This window comes from Staurois parvus, unplaced genomic scaffold, assembly GCF_062004578.1.
Source record: "Staurois parvus isolate SC_StPar_1 unplaced genomic scaffold, SC_StPar_1.0 ptg000339l, whole genome shotgun sequence".
NCBI lineage: Eukaryota > Metazoa > Chordata > Amphibia > Anura > Ranidae > Staurois > Staurois parvus.
In genome coordinates this window covers 95706-110000 of record NW_028318135.1, presented here as the reverse complement: position 1 = coordinate 110000, position 14295 = coordinate 95706, and the positions used below count along the sequence as shown (strand labels likewise).

General features: G+C 41.2%; 1 protein-coding gene across 4 annotated transcripts in view; it reads right to left on the bottom strand.

The window, feature by feature from the left end:
- Window positions 1–14295, bottom strand: part of CYLD (CYLD lysine 63 deubiquitinase) — a 170682-nt gene that overhangs the window by 67945 nt on the left and 88442 nt on the right. For all 4 annotated transcript variants that reach the window (XM_089684206.1, XM_089684204.1, XM_089684203.1 and 1 more), the window contains one exon: window positions 4429–4527. In XM_089684206.1, coding sequence (XP_089540332.1) covers window positions 4429–4527 — 99 coding nt within the window. The remainder of the gene's footprint in view (window positions 1–4428; window positions 4528–14295) is intronic.

Genomic DNA, 14295 nt, shown 5'->3' with positions numbered 1-14295 from the left:
AAATGTCAAGGAACTGAGGAGACCAGTTCCTGGAGTTTTGGGAGAGGTATGTTGTTCAATTTTTTTGTCGTATTTTTTTTTGTTTCAAGATAAACCAAATACAATGCATGTTCAATTGGTGAAAGGTCTGGACTGCAGGCAAGCCAGTTATGCAACCAAACTCTTCCACTGCAAAGCCATGCTGTTGTCATAGATGCACTATGCAGTTTAGCACTGCCCTGCTGAAATACATAAGGCCTTACCAGAAAAGACATTGTCTGGATGGCAGTATATGCTGCTCTAAAACCTGGATATACAGTATCTTTCTACACGGATGGTGCCTATCCAAATGTGCAAGCTGCCCATTCCATATGCACTAATGCACTCCCACACCATCAGAGATGCAGGCTTGGCCTTAGAACAGAGCGCTGATAAGCCAGAAGGTACCTCTCTTTTTTAGTTCAGATGACACAGCACCCATGGTTGCCAAAAAGGATGTCAAATTTCAATTCGTCTGATCACAGAAGAGTTTTCCACTTTGCAACAGACCATTTTGAATGAGCTTTGGGCCAAAGAAGACAGAAGCATTTCTGGATCATGTTCAGATATGGTGTCATATTTGCATGAAAGAGCTTTACTTTGCATTTTTGGAAGGTAGGGTGAATGGTCTTCAAAGACAGTGATATTTGAAAGTATTCCTGAGCCCATGCAGTGATGTCCATCATAGAATTATGCCTTTTTATAATGCAGCACCATCTAAGGGCATCCAGTGTTTCATTTCGGTCTTGTCCCATGCAAACAGAGATTTCTCCAGATTCTTGAACTCTTTTGATGATATTATATACTGTAATCGATGGTATATTTAAAGTTTTTGCAATATCAGATTGAGAAACATTATTCTGAAAATTGTTCAACAACGTTAGATGCAGCTTTTCACAGATTGGGTTTCTGAGACGCTCTGCCTCTCTAAAATGTCCTTTTTATACCCAATCATGTTACTCTCCTGTTGTCAATTAACCTAATAATTGCAAAATGTTTTTCCAGCTTTTTCTTGTTAGTACCACTTACTTTGCCAGCTTTCTGTTGCCCTGTCCCAACTTTTTTTTGCTGCCATCAATTTAAAATTTACCTTATTTTTTTCTTAAAACGATACACTTTCTTAAACATTCGATATGCTATTTTCTACGGTCTAGGTTTTCTTTTGTTAATAATATATGGGTTTATGAGATTTGCAAACCATTTGCATTCTATTTTTATGCAGATTTTACAGTGTCCCATCTTTTTGGAATTGGGGTTGTATATATTCATGGGCGATACATAAAAACTGGAACAAAAGAAAAGAAAGACCTCTCTTTCAAGACTAACAACTCACGCAGAAGTGGGATCGGGTACCTGTCAAATTCGTGTACCCGTAGCCCCCCCACTCCCCAAAGGTCTGCAGTCTCTGGTCAACTCCTGTACTATGTCCGCAGTCTCTGGTCATCTCCTGTACTATGTCCGCAGTCTCTGGTCAACTCCTGTACTATGTCCGCAGTCTCTGGTCATCTTCCTGTACTTTGTCTGCAGTCCATTGGTTCGGAATATTTTTTTTCTTGTTTTGCTCCTCTAAAATCTAGGTGCATCTTATGGTCAGGTGCGTCTTAAGGAGCAAAAAATACGGTAGCCCAAGAACATTCAAACTGTGTCCTATTCGCACAAATATTCATGCAGTTTCAATAGACGAATGTCTAATTTTATTTATAAATACACCCATATGTGAAGAGACTACTTGAGGAGTTAAAGGAAAAGTGCAAAAAACCTACAAATAGAGGTAGAATACAAAGCTATGGCATTTTTGTATATTCTGATACTAAGCTCACACAGAAGATCAACTACAAACATAAGTATTGATTTTATCTGTAGAGATATCCCATATTAACTTAAGATTGTGTAAAAGCCTCTGGGCTTGATTCATATGAAAAAAAAAAAAAGCAGTGAAGGCTGTGTGTTTAACAATGTGACATGAGCTAATTAGGTTGAATCTCTCTACATTTTGAACATCCCATAATGTGATAGAGAAATTAAAATAAACAGGCTATTACATGACTGGGTATTCAAAAGTGAACACAGCTTCAACTTATTCACTAACATTTACTTTGCAAAGTGAACTATTATTGAGCTGGGTGAATAACCTCTATTTCTTTAGTAAGCTGACCCCAGTGTGTTTTCCAGTAAGATAAGGAGGTACAGCTAGGTTTGCCATACTATTTGTTTAACGCCTAACACATGAACATGTAAACAGCGATATATCAAAAAAGGTTTTATTACTAATTTGATTCTATCATAAATGGAGGGATTAGTTGACAATCTGTTCTAAATGTGCATCAATTCTCAGCTGGGTTAATTCACAAGAAAAATGGTTGCTACATACCTATCGATATAATCATACCAGAAAAATGATCATTCAGTGTGACTAACATTTTGGGGGAACCCCCCCACAAATTTAGCAATTTCCCACCCAGGCCAATTCTGACATTTATCTCCTACATGCAAAAATCATCATTTTTTTGCTGGAAGATTACTCAGAACTCCTAAACAAAATACATATATATATCACTTTTTTTTAGCAGATACTCCGGAGGGTTTTGCTTAATATCTGCATGAAGAATAGTGTGAAGAAGAGCACAAAACCCTGACCCAGAGTCTGCATGCCCTAGGGCAGGACCACCAAATATGTGCCATTGTGCCAGCCTGCAGGCACCCTCGGAAACGGTTCAGTGGGTAAGATGGGATAAAGCAGGCCAGTCAGGCTGGCGTATAAAACCACAGATAGAGGATTTTGTAGGCATTTTCCAGAATGAGTATGTTTTTCAAGCATATAAATAATGCTTGGGTCAAGATCTGCCAGTCCTGCTAGTCGGGCTGATTCAGTTTGCCAGTGCTGGTGATAGGGCCGTAGTGGGGGATGTTTGTAGGAATTGATTGAGGAATAGATTAATGATATTAGGCCCAGGGAGTGGCATCTGGTCCTACAAAGGCTCTCAAAAGAGGTCAATCTATAAGGCGTGGGTTGAGTGTGGAGGAATGAAGAATAAAGTGGCAGAGCTGGAGGTAACTAAAATTTTCCCTCAGTGGAATGTCATGAGAGGACCAAAGGGCATAAAAGGTGAGAATTCTAATAGGGGTGAGTAGACAATGAATATCTTTGAAACTGTGAGCAGTCCACCAGTCGAACTGCCCTGGATTGTCAAGGCCCAGAGGAAATAACGGGTTATTGAGGAGATGCATTAGGAGAAGATAAGAAGAGATCAGACCTGCTGAGTACTTGATTGAGTCCCATAGTCTAAGTGTATGGGTTAATGTCTGGCTAAGGGACGCAGGGTGATGAGTAGGGGGGAGCCATGGCAAGGAGGGCAGCAGCGTCGGGTGGGAATCCATCAGGTCTATTGTGGCCCACAGAGGGATGTTCTGGGATTCATGGGGGTTGGATAAAAGGGGAAATGTTAGCTGCCATGCCAGGTAACATAAAATAAATAATAAAAATTTTTATATATATATATATATATATATATATATATATATATATATATATATATATATACATATATATATATACATACACATACACACATATACATACATACACACACACGCGGTACTTAAAAATCTCCATAGGCGACACTTTAAAAAGGTTTACAGGTTATCAGTTTAGAGTTACAGAGGAGATCTAGCACTAGATATATTGCGCTCGCTATAACGTTTGTGGCAATATCTCACATGTGTGGTGCAAATGCAGTTTAAATATGCAGGCACAACCTACATATGAGTTTATATGCGAGCAAACATTTTATTTATTTTTATATGTGTACACTGTCCCTTTATTTTTATTTTTTTCATTTTAATCACTCATCCCTTCTAATAGGAAAAAAAACATGACAGGTCCTCTTTATGGAGACATCGGGGATCAATAAGACCCCAGATATCTCCTCTACCCTGGAAAGCCAGAGATAAAAAAAAAAAAATGCAAGTTCTCTTGCTAAGGCACAGTTCATACAAGCACTGATGACTCTACACATAGAAGGAGCCATTTGTTTATCCTCCCCTAGCCAGTAGGTGCTGTATGTAGGCAGCCCATTCAGGTCTATGCAGATGCAGCAGCTGCACAGACACAGCCACTGGTCCTAATGTTTCAGGTGTGCAGGTGAGCAGTCCCAAATGCAGACAGTGCGCCTTCACTCTCACTGTTATGGGCATCAGCACCTGAATGAATGAGGCACAACAGTGCTGTGATGATTGAGCAACATCCCAATACTAAATGAAAGGTTACAGTTGCTGAAGCATAGCACAGCAAAATGAACCTCAAGTCATCTGAATGAATGCAAAACATATCTTCACAGAGATGGAAAGCAAATGCACAGTATATTCAGGTACACACCATAATCTAATTTAGTAAGGATATACTCCAGATACCTGTAACCTTTGGTTTGCTATGATTGGATAAGCTTTTTTCACTTCCACATCTTGAAGTAAAGGCAAGTTTTAAAGGCCTCCTTTCTTGGGTTACAGATTCTGCAATAAAGAGATATTTTCAGGGTTGGACACAATCAAAAAGCAGGGTAACCAAGTGTGCATAACCTTTTTTGAGCCTACTCTTATCACAACAGCCTTGTTACATTTTATAGTTGGACTGATGACACCACTATATGATGCTGCTTTGCACCTTCCCTATTTCAGCCTGCTCATTAGACAATGAATTAATACAAACATGTTGATAAGGTCCTTCCAATTATTCTGACCTTTTGAAATCTACTCATCTATCCTTCCCTTTCCAGGACTCTATGTATTAAAACATGCTTGACTGCAACACCGACCAAAATAATAGAGCCAAGAATTAGAAAGAAAAAAAAAAAAACAACACACATTGCACATTAATATAAAGCACACCACTGAGCTTTATAAAAGTGTAATTTGAAAAAGAAAAAAAAAATGTAGTATGACCGTGGTAAGGCCATTTAGCTGGTTTATTATTTGGGCTTTAAGAGAAGCTAAATAAAAAACAAAGAGCGCATATAAATATTTCCGAGGTAGGTTTCAAAGTTTAATTTATGGTTTCAGAATACTGCATACACCCAACTGTGTTCTCCTTAAAGTGGAGTTACACTCACGCTGTCAAGAAGATAAAAGCCAGCAGCTACAAAAACTGTAGCTACTGACTTAAAAAAACAGCCACTTACCTGTCCCTCGATCCCACGGTGTGTCCCCTGCAGCCGTTTCACCGGCCGTCCTGTATTCAAGGAGGCCAACATCTGTAGTGTGGGTACCCGGCTGTGATAGCTTACGGCTTTACAGCCGGGTACCCACTGCGCATGCGCGAGTAGCACTGCACTTCATGAATGGTATGAATGGTCCTGTAGTCTTCTGGGACCTGTCACAATGGAGGGAGGGAAGGACACCTTCCGCTAGGTGATCGGGACCAGAAGTGGGAGCGGGTACCTGTCAGATAAAGGTACCCGCCCCCCAAAGGTGCCAATCCTTAATGGGGAGCGGGGGAGCAGTACTTAAAGCGGAACTTCCCCTTTTGTTTGGAGCTTCGTTTTATTAAAGTACAAAACTTTTTCATTCATTTTTGGATATGATGGGAAAAGGATAGAACCCGTCAGGTTATACTTTTATTCTGGGCTCTGTTAAGAGAGATTTAACCTTACTTCCTGTTTTGGGGGTAACATTTTACCAGGCAGGAAGTGAGGAAAAAATCTGCAACAGGAAAACAGACAAAAATAAAAAGCTGAGAGGATTTCTAACCTTCCCCTACTTAACTTAAGAAAAGCAGTTTTATTTTTGCTTGTATTTCTGTTGGGGAGTTTCCTTAAATTCCTGTCTGGTAATTGTCCCAGGGAAATGAAGTAAGGGGACAACTCTATAATGAACCCCCAGATAAACAGTAAAACTCCAACATGAGTTGTAACCACTAGCCTACCAGGCACTTATACCCCCTTCCTGCCCAGGCCAATTTTCAGCTTTCAGCGCTGTCGCACTTTGAGTGACAATTGCGCAGTCATGCAACACTGCACCCATATGACATTTTTATAATTTTTTTCACACAAATAGAGCTTTCTTTTGGTGGTATGTACTCGCCCACTGGGTGTTTTATTTTTTGCACTATAAACAAAAAAATAGCAAACATTTTGAAAAAAAAAATGTTTTTCTTTGTTTCTATTATAAAATTTAGCAAACAGGTAATTTTTCTTCTTCACTGATGTGTGTTGATGAGGCTGCACTGATAGGCAGCACTGATGGGCACTGACAAGCGGCACTGATGAGGTGGCACTGATATGCAACAATGATGGACACTGATATGCAACACTGATGGGCACTGATAGACGGCACCGATGGGTGGCACTGCTGGGCACAGGTGGATGGCACTGCTGGGCACAGGTGGGTGGCACTGCTGGTCAATGATCATCAGTGCCCTGATCAGTGCCGATCCCTCCTCTGACAATTGTTGGTTATCGGCAGTACTTTCCTCACGCTGTGACAGCGTGAGGAAAGTGCAGCCGATAACCGGCACCTGCATTTACCGGTGATCTGCTGTGTCACTGGATTCGGCTGATCACGTGAAAAAAGGCTGATGTGATTGGCCTTTTACCACATCACATGATCAGCTGAGTCCATACGAGACAGTGATCACGGAGATCACCAGGGGCGTGCGGGAGGGCACATTCCGAGAGGACGTCATATGACGCCCTCCCAGAATTGGCCGGTTGGGGTGAAACAGTCATACGGCTATCTGAGGTCGGCAAGTGGTTAATCATTCCCAACACCAGAATCTATGGGGCATTGCCAAGAGAAAGATGAGAGACATGAGACCGAACAATACAGAAGAGCTGAAGGCCGCTATTGAAGCATTCTGGTCTTCCATAACACCTCAGCAGTGCCACAGGCTGATAGCTTCCTTGTCACGCCGCATTGAGGCAGTAATTGCTGCAAAAGGGGGCCAAACCAAGTACTGAGTACATATGCATGCTTATACTTTTCAGAGGTCCGATATTGTTCTATGTACAATCCTTGTTTTATTGCTTGCATGTAATATTCTAATTTTCTGAGATTGTGGATTTGGGGTTTTCATGAGCTGTAAGCCATAATCATCACAGCTTGAACCATCTTGCTTTCAATGTAATGAGTCTATCTCATATATTAGTTTCACCTTTTAAGGTGCATTACTGAAATAAATGAACATTTGCACGATATTCTAATTTTTCGAGTTTCACCTGTATAAGGATAAAAAGATGTATTATAGACGTCTAAGGCAAAACGCCGCTAACCCTCAGGAAAGCCGAAGCTGCACTGCGCTGTACCCATGGTGCAAGTAACCACAGCTCATCAGAGTGGAAACAGACTTATGCAGGCCATAGATGGGTCGAAAATCGGCCGATTTTTCGGCCGAAAATAAAATCGGCCGATTTTCGGATCGTTAGTGGGCTATTTGTTCGGCCGTTTTTCGGGATTTTGGCCGTTTTTTTTTTTTGGTAAAGTTGGAAAAAAAAAATCGGCCGATCTTCGCGGCAATAATGGGCTAATCGGCCGATTTTTTACCGATAAAAAAATCTGCGCATGAGCAGTGACCTGCAAGAGGAAGACAAAAAGAAGAAAAAGAAGAAGAAGAAGAGGATGAAGAAGAAGAAGAGGATGAGGAAGAAGAAGAGGAGGATGAATAATAAGAAGAGGAGGATGAAGAAGAAGAAGAGGATGAGGATGAAGAAGAAGAAGAGGATGAGGATGAAGAAGAAGAAGAAGAAGAGGATGAGGATGAAGAAGATGAAGAAGAGGATGAGGATGAAGAAGAAGAAGAGGATGAGGATGAAGAAGAAGAGGATGAGGATGAAGAAGAGGATGAGGATGAAGAAGAGGATGAGGAAGAAGCAGAAGAGGACGATGAAGAAGAAGAGGATGAGGACGAAGAAGAAGAAGAGGATGAGGACGAAGAAGCAGAAGAGGATGAGGACGAAGAAGCAGAAGAGGATGAGGACGAAGAAGAAGAAGAAGAAGAAGAGGATGAGGACGAAGAAGAGGATGAGGATGAAGAAGAGGATGAGGATGAAGAAGAAGAAGGGGATGAGGATGAAGAAGAAGAAGAAGAAGAAGAGGATGAAGAAGAAGAAGAAGAAGATGAGGATGAAGAAGAAGAAGAGGATGAGGATGAAGAAGAAGAAGAGGATGAGGATGAAAAAGAAGAAGAGGATGAAAAAGAAAAAGAAGAAGAAGTAGGATGAAAATAAGAGGAATTCCAGTCCAGCAAAAAGTGTCTCTGCAGAGAGCTCCGCTATTTCTTTGACAGTTCTCCGACAGTTCCTTGACATTTATAGCGGTTGCAACATTGTATCTATTTGTTTCCGAATAAAAACATCTGTATCCTAAATGGAAACAAATAGATACAATGTTGCAACCGCTGTAAATGTCAAGGAACGGTCAGAGAACTGTCAGAAATAGCAGAGCTCTCTGCAGGGACACTTTTTGCCGGCTGTAGACGGGATGAAAATCGGGCGATTTTTTTTACCATTGGTGGTAACGTCGGCCACTTGAACGACCGATTGTTCGTTTTTTTAAAAGAAAAATCGGCCGATTTTCGACCCATCTATGGCCTGCATTAGAGGGAGCTCAGGTTAGAAAGGAATTGTTTAGAGGGGCGGCCTCCTTGTCATAATCTGTTTTACACTTGGACATGAGGAAAGCAGGCTTCTCCTCCTCTCTCTCCTGTCAGCATTCACAGCTGCAGGAGGAAATGTTCACTATACAATTTAAAAATAAAAAATTCAAAATTCTGAACCATTTAATTTCATTGTGACCTGCAGGTAGGCCAGCCCTGGATGTAGCTGTAGGTCAGCCCTGAATAACCCCTCCTGTACCCAGCATGCCTCAGTTTGTACAAAAATCCCATATTTATTCACTAAGAGACACAGGAGTTCAAATACAGTCAAGAAATCCAAATGCAGTTCAACTGAAAGCTGGGCAACACAGGAACAACTGCTAACAAGTCCACCGTAAAGACCTAGTGACTGCATGCAGCCCAGGTTCACACTGATGCAGCGCAGAATTCACACCCATTTCTGTGCGCTGTCCGCACTGCATCATGATCGCATCCTGTTCATGCGAAACCACTTGCCCTCCAGAGGATTTACCCCCTTTCCTGACCAGACCATTTTTTTGCGATACGGCAGCACTGCGCTATTTTAACTGCCACGGTCATGCAACACTGCACCCAAATTAAATTTATGTATTTTTTCCCCCACAAATATAGCTTTCTTTCAGTGGTATTTAATCACCTGTGCGTTTTTTAGTTTTTGTGCTATAAAACAATAAATGACAGACAATTCTGAAAAAAATATTTATTTTTTACTTTTTGCTATAAAATATATCCAGTAAAAAAATTAAAATATCAAATTTTGTCATAAAATTTTCTAAAAAAAATCCCAATAAGTGTAAATTAACTGGTTTACGTGAAAGTTATAGCGTCTACAAATGGCGATATATATACTAGATTTTTTTTTTTATACTAGTAATGGTGACAATCAGCGACTTATAGTGGGACTGCGGCAGGAATTCTGACACGGGGGGGGGGGGGACTGACTGTCACTGACATCCCCAGTGACACTAATACAGCGATCAGTGCTAAAAGCAGTGACACTTTACTAATGACACTGGGCAGGAAGGGATTAACATCTGAGTTGATCAAAAGGGTTAACTGTGTGCTGTGTTTTTCTAACTGTGTGCTGTGCTTTACTAGGGAGGCATGCTGTTTTGTATTGCTCTGCTAAGCAGAGCAATACAAAAGCAACTTGCTGGAGCCGACAGGGGAGAGATTTATATTGTTTACATACAGACCTCTCCCTGTCAGTGATACTCAGCGACTGCTGACTGTACAAAATCACGGACAGTGGATATAAAAAGTCTACACACTTCTGTTAAAATGTCAGGTTTCTGTGATCTAAAAAAATAAGACAAAGATAAATCATTTCAGAAATGTTTCCACCTTTTATGTGACCTATAAACTGTACAACTCAATTGGAAAGAAAACTTAAATCTTTTGGGGGGGGGGGTAAACATAAAAAACTAAAATAATGTGGTTGCATAAGTGTGCACACCCTCTTATAACTGGGGATGTAGCTGTGCTCAGAATTAAGCAATCACATTCAAAATCATGTTAAATAGGAGTCAGTACACACCTCCCATCATTTAAAGTGCATCTGGTTAACTCCAAATAAAAGTTCAGCTGTTCTAGTAGGTCTTTCCTGACATTTTCTTAGTCACATCCTACAGCAAAAGCCATGGTCTGCAGAGAGCTTCCAAAGCATCAGAGGGATCTCATTGTTAGAACGTATCAGTCAGGAGAAGGGTACAAAATAATTTCCAAAGCATTAAATATACCGTGGAACACAGTGAAGACAGTCATCATCAAGTGGAGAAAATATGGCCCAACGGTGACATTACCAAGAACTGTACATCCCTCCAAAATTGATGGAAAGATGAGAAACAAAACAGGTCTGAGAGGCTGCCAAGAGGCCTACAGCAACATTAAAGGATTTGCAGGAATATCTGGCAAGTACTGGTTGTGTGACAACAATCTCCCATATTCTTCATATGTCTGGGCTATGGGGTAGAGTGGCAAGACGGAAGCCTTTTCTTATGAAGAAAAACATCCAAGCCCAGCTAAATTTAGCAAAAAACACATCTGAAGTCTCCCAAAAGCATGTGGGAAAGTGTGTTATGGTCTGATGAAACCAAGGTTGAACTGTTTGGCCATAATGCCAAAAGATATGTTTGGTGCAAAAACAACACTGCACATCACCAAAAGAACACCATACCCACAGTGGAGCATGGTGGTGACAGCATCATGCTTTGGGGCAGTTTTTCTTCAGTTGCAACTGGGGCCTTAGTCAAGGTAGAGGAAATTATGAACAGTTCCAAATACCAGTAAATATTGGAAAAAAACCTTCAGGCTTCTGCTAGAAAGCTGAAATGAAGAGGAACTTCATCTTTCAGCATGACAATGACCCAAAGCATACATCCAAATAAACAAAGGAATGGCTTCACCAGAAGAAGATAAAGGTTTTGGAAGGGCCCAGCCAGAGCCCAGATCTGAATCCGATCGAAATTCTGTGGGGTGATCTGTGAGCAGGAGCTGCCCTCGCAATCTGACAGATTTGAAGTGTTTTGCAAGGAAGAGTGGACAAATATTGCTAAGTGAAGATGTGCCATGCTGATAGACTCATACCCAAAAAGACTGAAAGCTGTAATAAGATCAGAAGGTACTTCAACAAAGTATTAGTTTAAGGGTGTGCACACTTATGCAACCATATTATTTTAGTTTTTTAGTTTTATTTCCCTCCACCTAAAAGATTTCAGTTTGATGTTCGACTGAGTTGTACAGTTTATAGGTTACATTAAAAGGTGGAAAAAGTTCTGAAATTATTTGTATAAATTTTTTTACATCACAGAAACCTTACATTTTAACAGGGGTGTGTACACATTTTATTTCCACTGTATATACAGTCAGGTCCATAAATATTGGGACATCGACACAATTCTAACATTTTTGGCTCTATACACCACCACAATGGATTTGAAATGAAACAAACAAGATGTGCTTTAACTGCAGACTGTCAGCTTTAACTTGAGGGTATTTACATCCAAATCAGGTGAATGGTGTAGGAATTACAACAGTTTGCATATGTGCCTCCCACTTGTTAAGGGACCAAAAATAATGGGACAGTTGGCTTCTCAGCTGTTCCATGGCCAGATGTGTGTTATTCCCTCATTATCCCAATTACAATGAGCAGATAAAAGGTCCAGAGTTCATTTCCAGTGTGCTATTTGCATTTGGAATCTGTTGCTGTCAACTCTCAAGATGAGATCCAAAGAGCTGTCGCTATCAGTGAAGCAAGCCATCATTAGGCTAAAAAAACAAAACAAACCCATCAGAGAGATAGCAAAAACATTAGGCGTGGCCAAAACAACTGTTTGAAACATTCTTAAAAGAAGGAACGCACCGGTGAGCTCAGCAACACCAACAGACCCGGAAAACAACTGTGGTGGATGACCGAAGAATTCTTTCCCTGGTGAAGAAAACACCCTTCACAACAGTTGGCCAGATTAAGAACACTCTCCAGGAGGTAGGTGTATGCGTATCAAAGTCAATAATCAAGAGAAGACTTCACCAGAGTGAATACAGAGGGTTCACCACAAGATGTAAACCATTGGTGAGCCTCAAAAACAGGAAGGCCAGATTAGAGTTTGCCAAACGACATCTAAAAAAGCCTTCACAGTTCTGGAACAACATCCTATGGACAGAAGAGACCAAGATCAAGTTGTACCAGAGTGATGGGAAGAGAAGACTATGGAGAAGGAAAGGAACTGCTCATGATCCTAAGCATACCACCTCATCAGTGAAGCATGGTGGTGGTAGTGTCATGGCATGGGCATGTATGGCTGCCAATGGAACTGGTTCTCTTGTATTTATTGATGATGTGACTGCTGACAAAAGCAGCAAGATGAATTCTGAAGTGTTTCGGGCAATATTATCTGCTCATATTCAGCCAAATGCTTCAGAACTCATTGGACGCCGCTTCACAGTGCAGATGGACAATGACCCAAAGCATACTGCAAAAGCAACCAAAGAGTTTTTTAAGGAAAAGAAGTGGAATGTTATGCAATGGCCAAGCAATCACCTGACCTGAATCCGATTGAGCATGCATTTCACTTGCTGAAGACAAAACTGAAGGGAAAATGCCCTAAGAACAAGCAGGAACTGAAGACAGTTGCAGTAGAGGCCTGGCAGAGCATCACCAGGGATGAAACCCAGCGTCTGGTGATGTCTATGCGTTCCAGACTTCAGGCTGTAATTGACTGCAAAGGATTTGCAACCAAGTATTAAAAAGTGAAAGTTTGATTTATGATTATTATTCTGTCCCATTACTTTTGGTCCCTTAACAAGTGGGAGGCACATATGCAAACTGTTGTAATTCCTACACCGTTCACCTGATTTGGATGTAAATACCCTCAAATTAAAGCTGACAGTCTGCAGTTAAAGCACATCGTTTGTTTCATTTCAAATCCATTGTGGTGGTGTATAGAGCCAAAAATGTTAGAATTGTGTTGATGTCCCAATATTTATGGACCTGACTGTATACGTGATTTTCCGCAGCCCTGCCATCCTGTAGCAGCAGTTCTGCTATAGGGCGGTCGGGAAGAGGTTAAGTTAACAACACCAGTTTGCAAAATGCGGGGCAATGTGCAGAATCAGATCGCATGGGTGTGAATACTCATGTGATCCGATTCTAGTGCGGACAAAAAAAAAAAGCGTCATGCACTATTTTGGTGACGATGCATTGTGATCTGCACTGCACAGAAATCGTATGCGATTTGCACAGTTCCTGTGCGAATCGCATGTGATGTGCATTGCCACATCAGTGTGAACCCGGGCTAAGTAAAAACTTCAAATCTGAAGAAAATGAAGCCAAGCTCCCAGCCAAAAAGAAGGAACCTGCCAACACGACAGGTAAGAGAGGGTTCAGAAAATCAACCTGATAATCAAGCCTAGATAGAGAGGTCACCACCAGAGGGAAATGACTTCACATAAAGGGGAACATCGAACCTGGACCAGTGAGAAGGTGCTGAGCAAAACCCACTAAAAACAGGTGAAACCTAATAAAATCCTGTGTAGGAAAGAAAAGACTCACAACCTGGTGTGGTCAAACTGGGGACAAATCCCAAGAAGGAACAGGTCCCAAGAAGAAACAGAAGACAAAACAGATCCAGGTGAGAGAGACCAGCCGGTCCAAATGAGAAGGCCCAAAGCCTTTACACCCCTGAAAACCACCCCCCCCCCCTCCCAGGAGATGACAAATCCAAGTCTGAAGAGGTTGCCTGGTTAGGCATCTAATCTGGCTAAGTGGGACTTATCATGGAGAATTCTGAAAAAACACAAAACTAGAAGTGGTGTGCAGAGAACCTAGGGCTTAAATCCCACAAATGCGAGTGCGCAGACAGCATAACATAAATAATACAGCTGTGGCCAAACGTTTTGAGAATGACACAAACATTCATTATCACAAAGTCTGATGCCTCAGTTTTTACGATTGCAATTAACTGCAATTCATCTGATCACTCTTCAGAACATTCTGGAGTATATGCAAATTGCCAAGCCCCTCTTTGCCATGAAAATTAACTTAATCCCAAGAAAACATTACCACTGCATTTCAGCCCTGCTACAAAAGGACCAGCTGACTTCACCTCAGTGATCCTCTCGTTAAAACAGGTGTCAATTTTGACGAGGACAAAGCT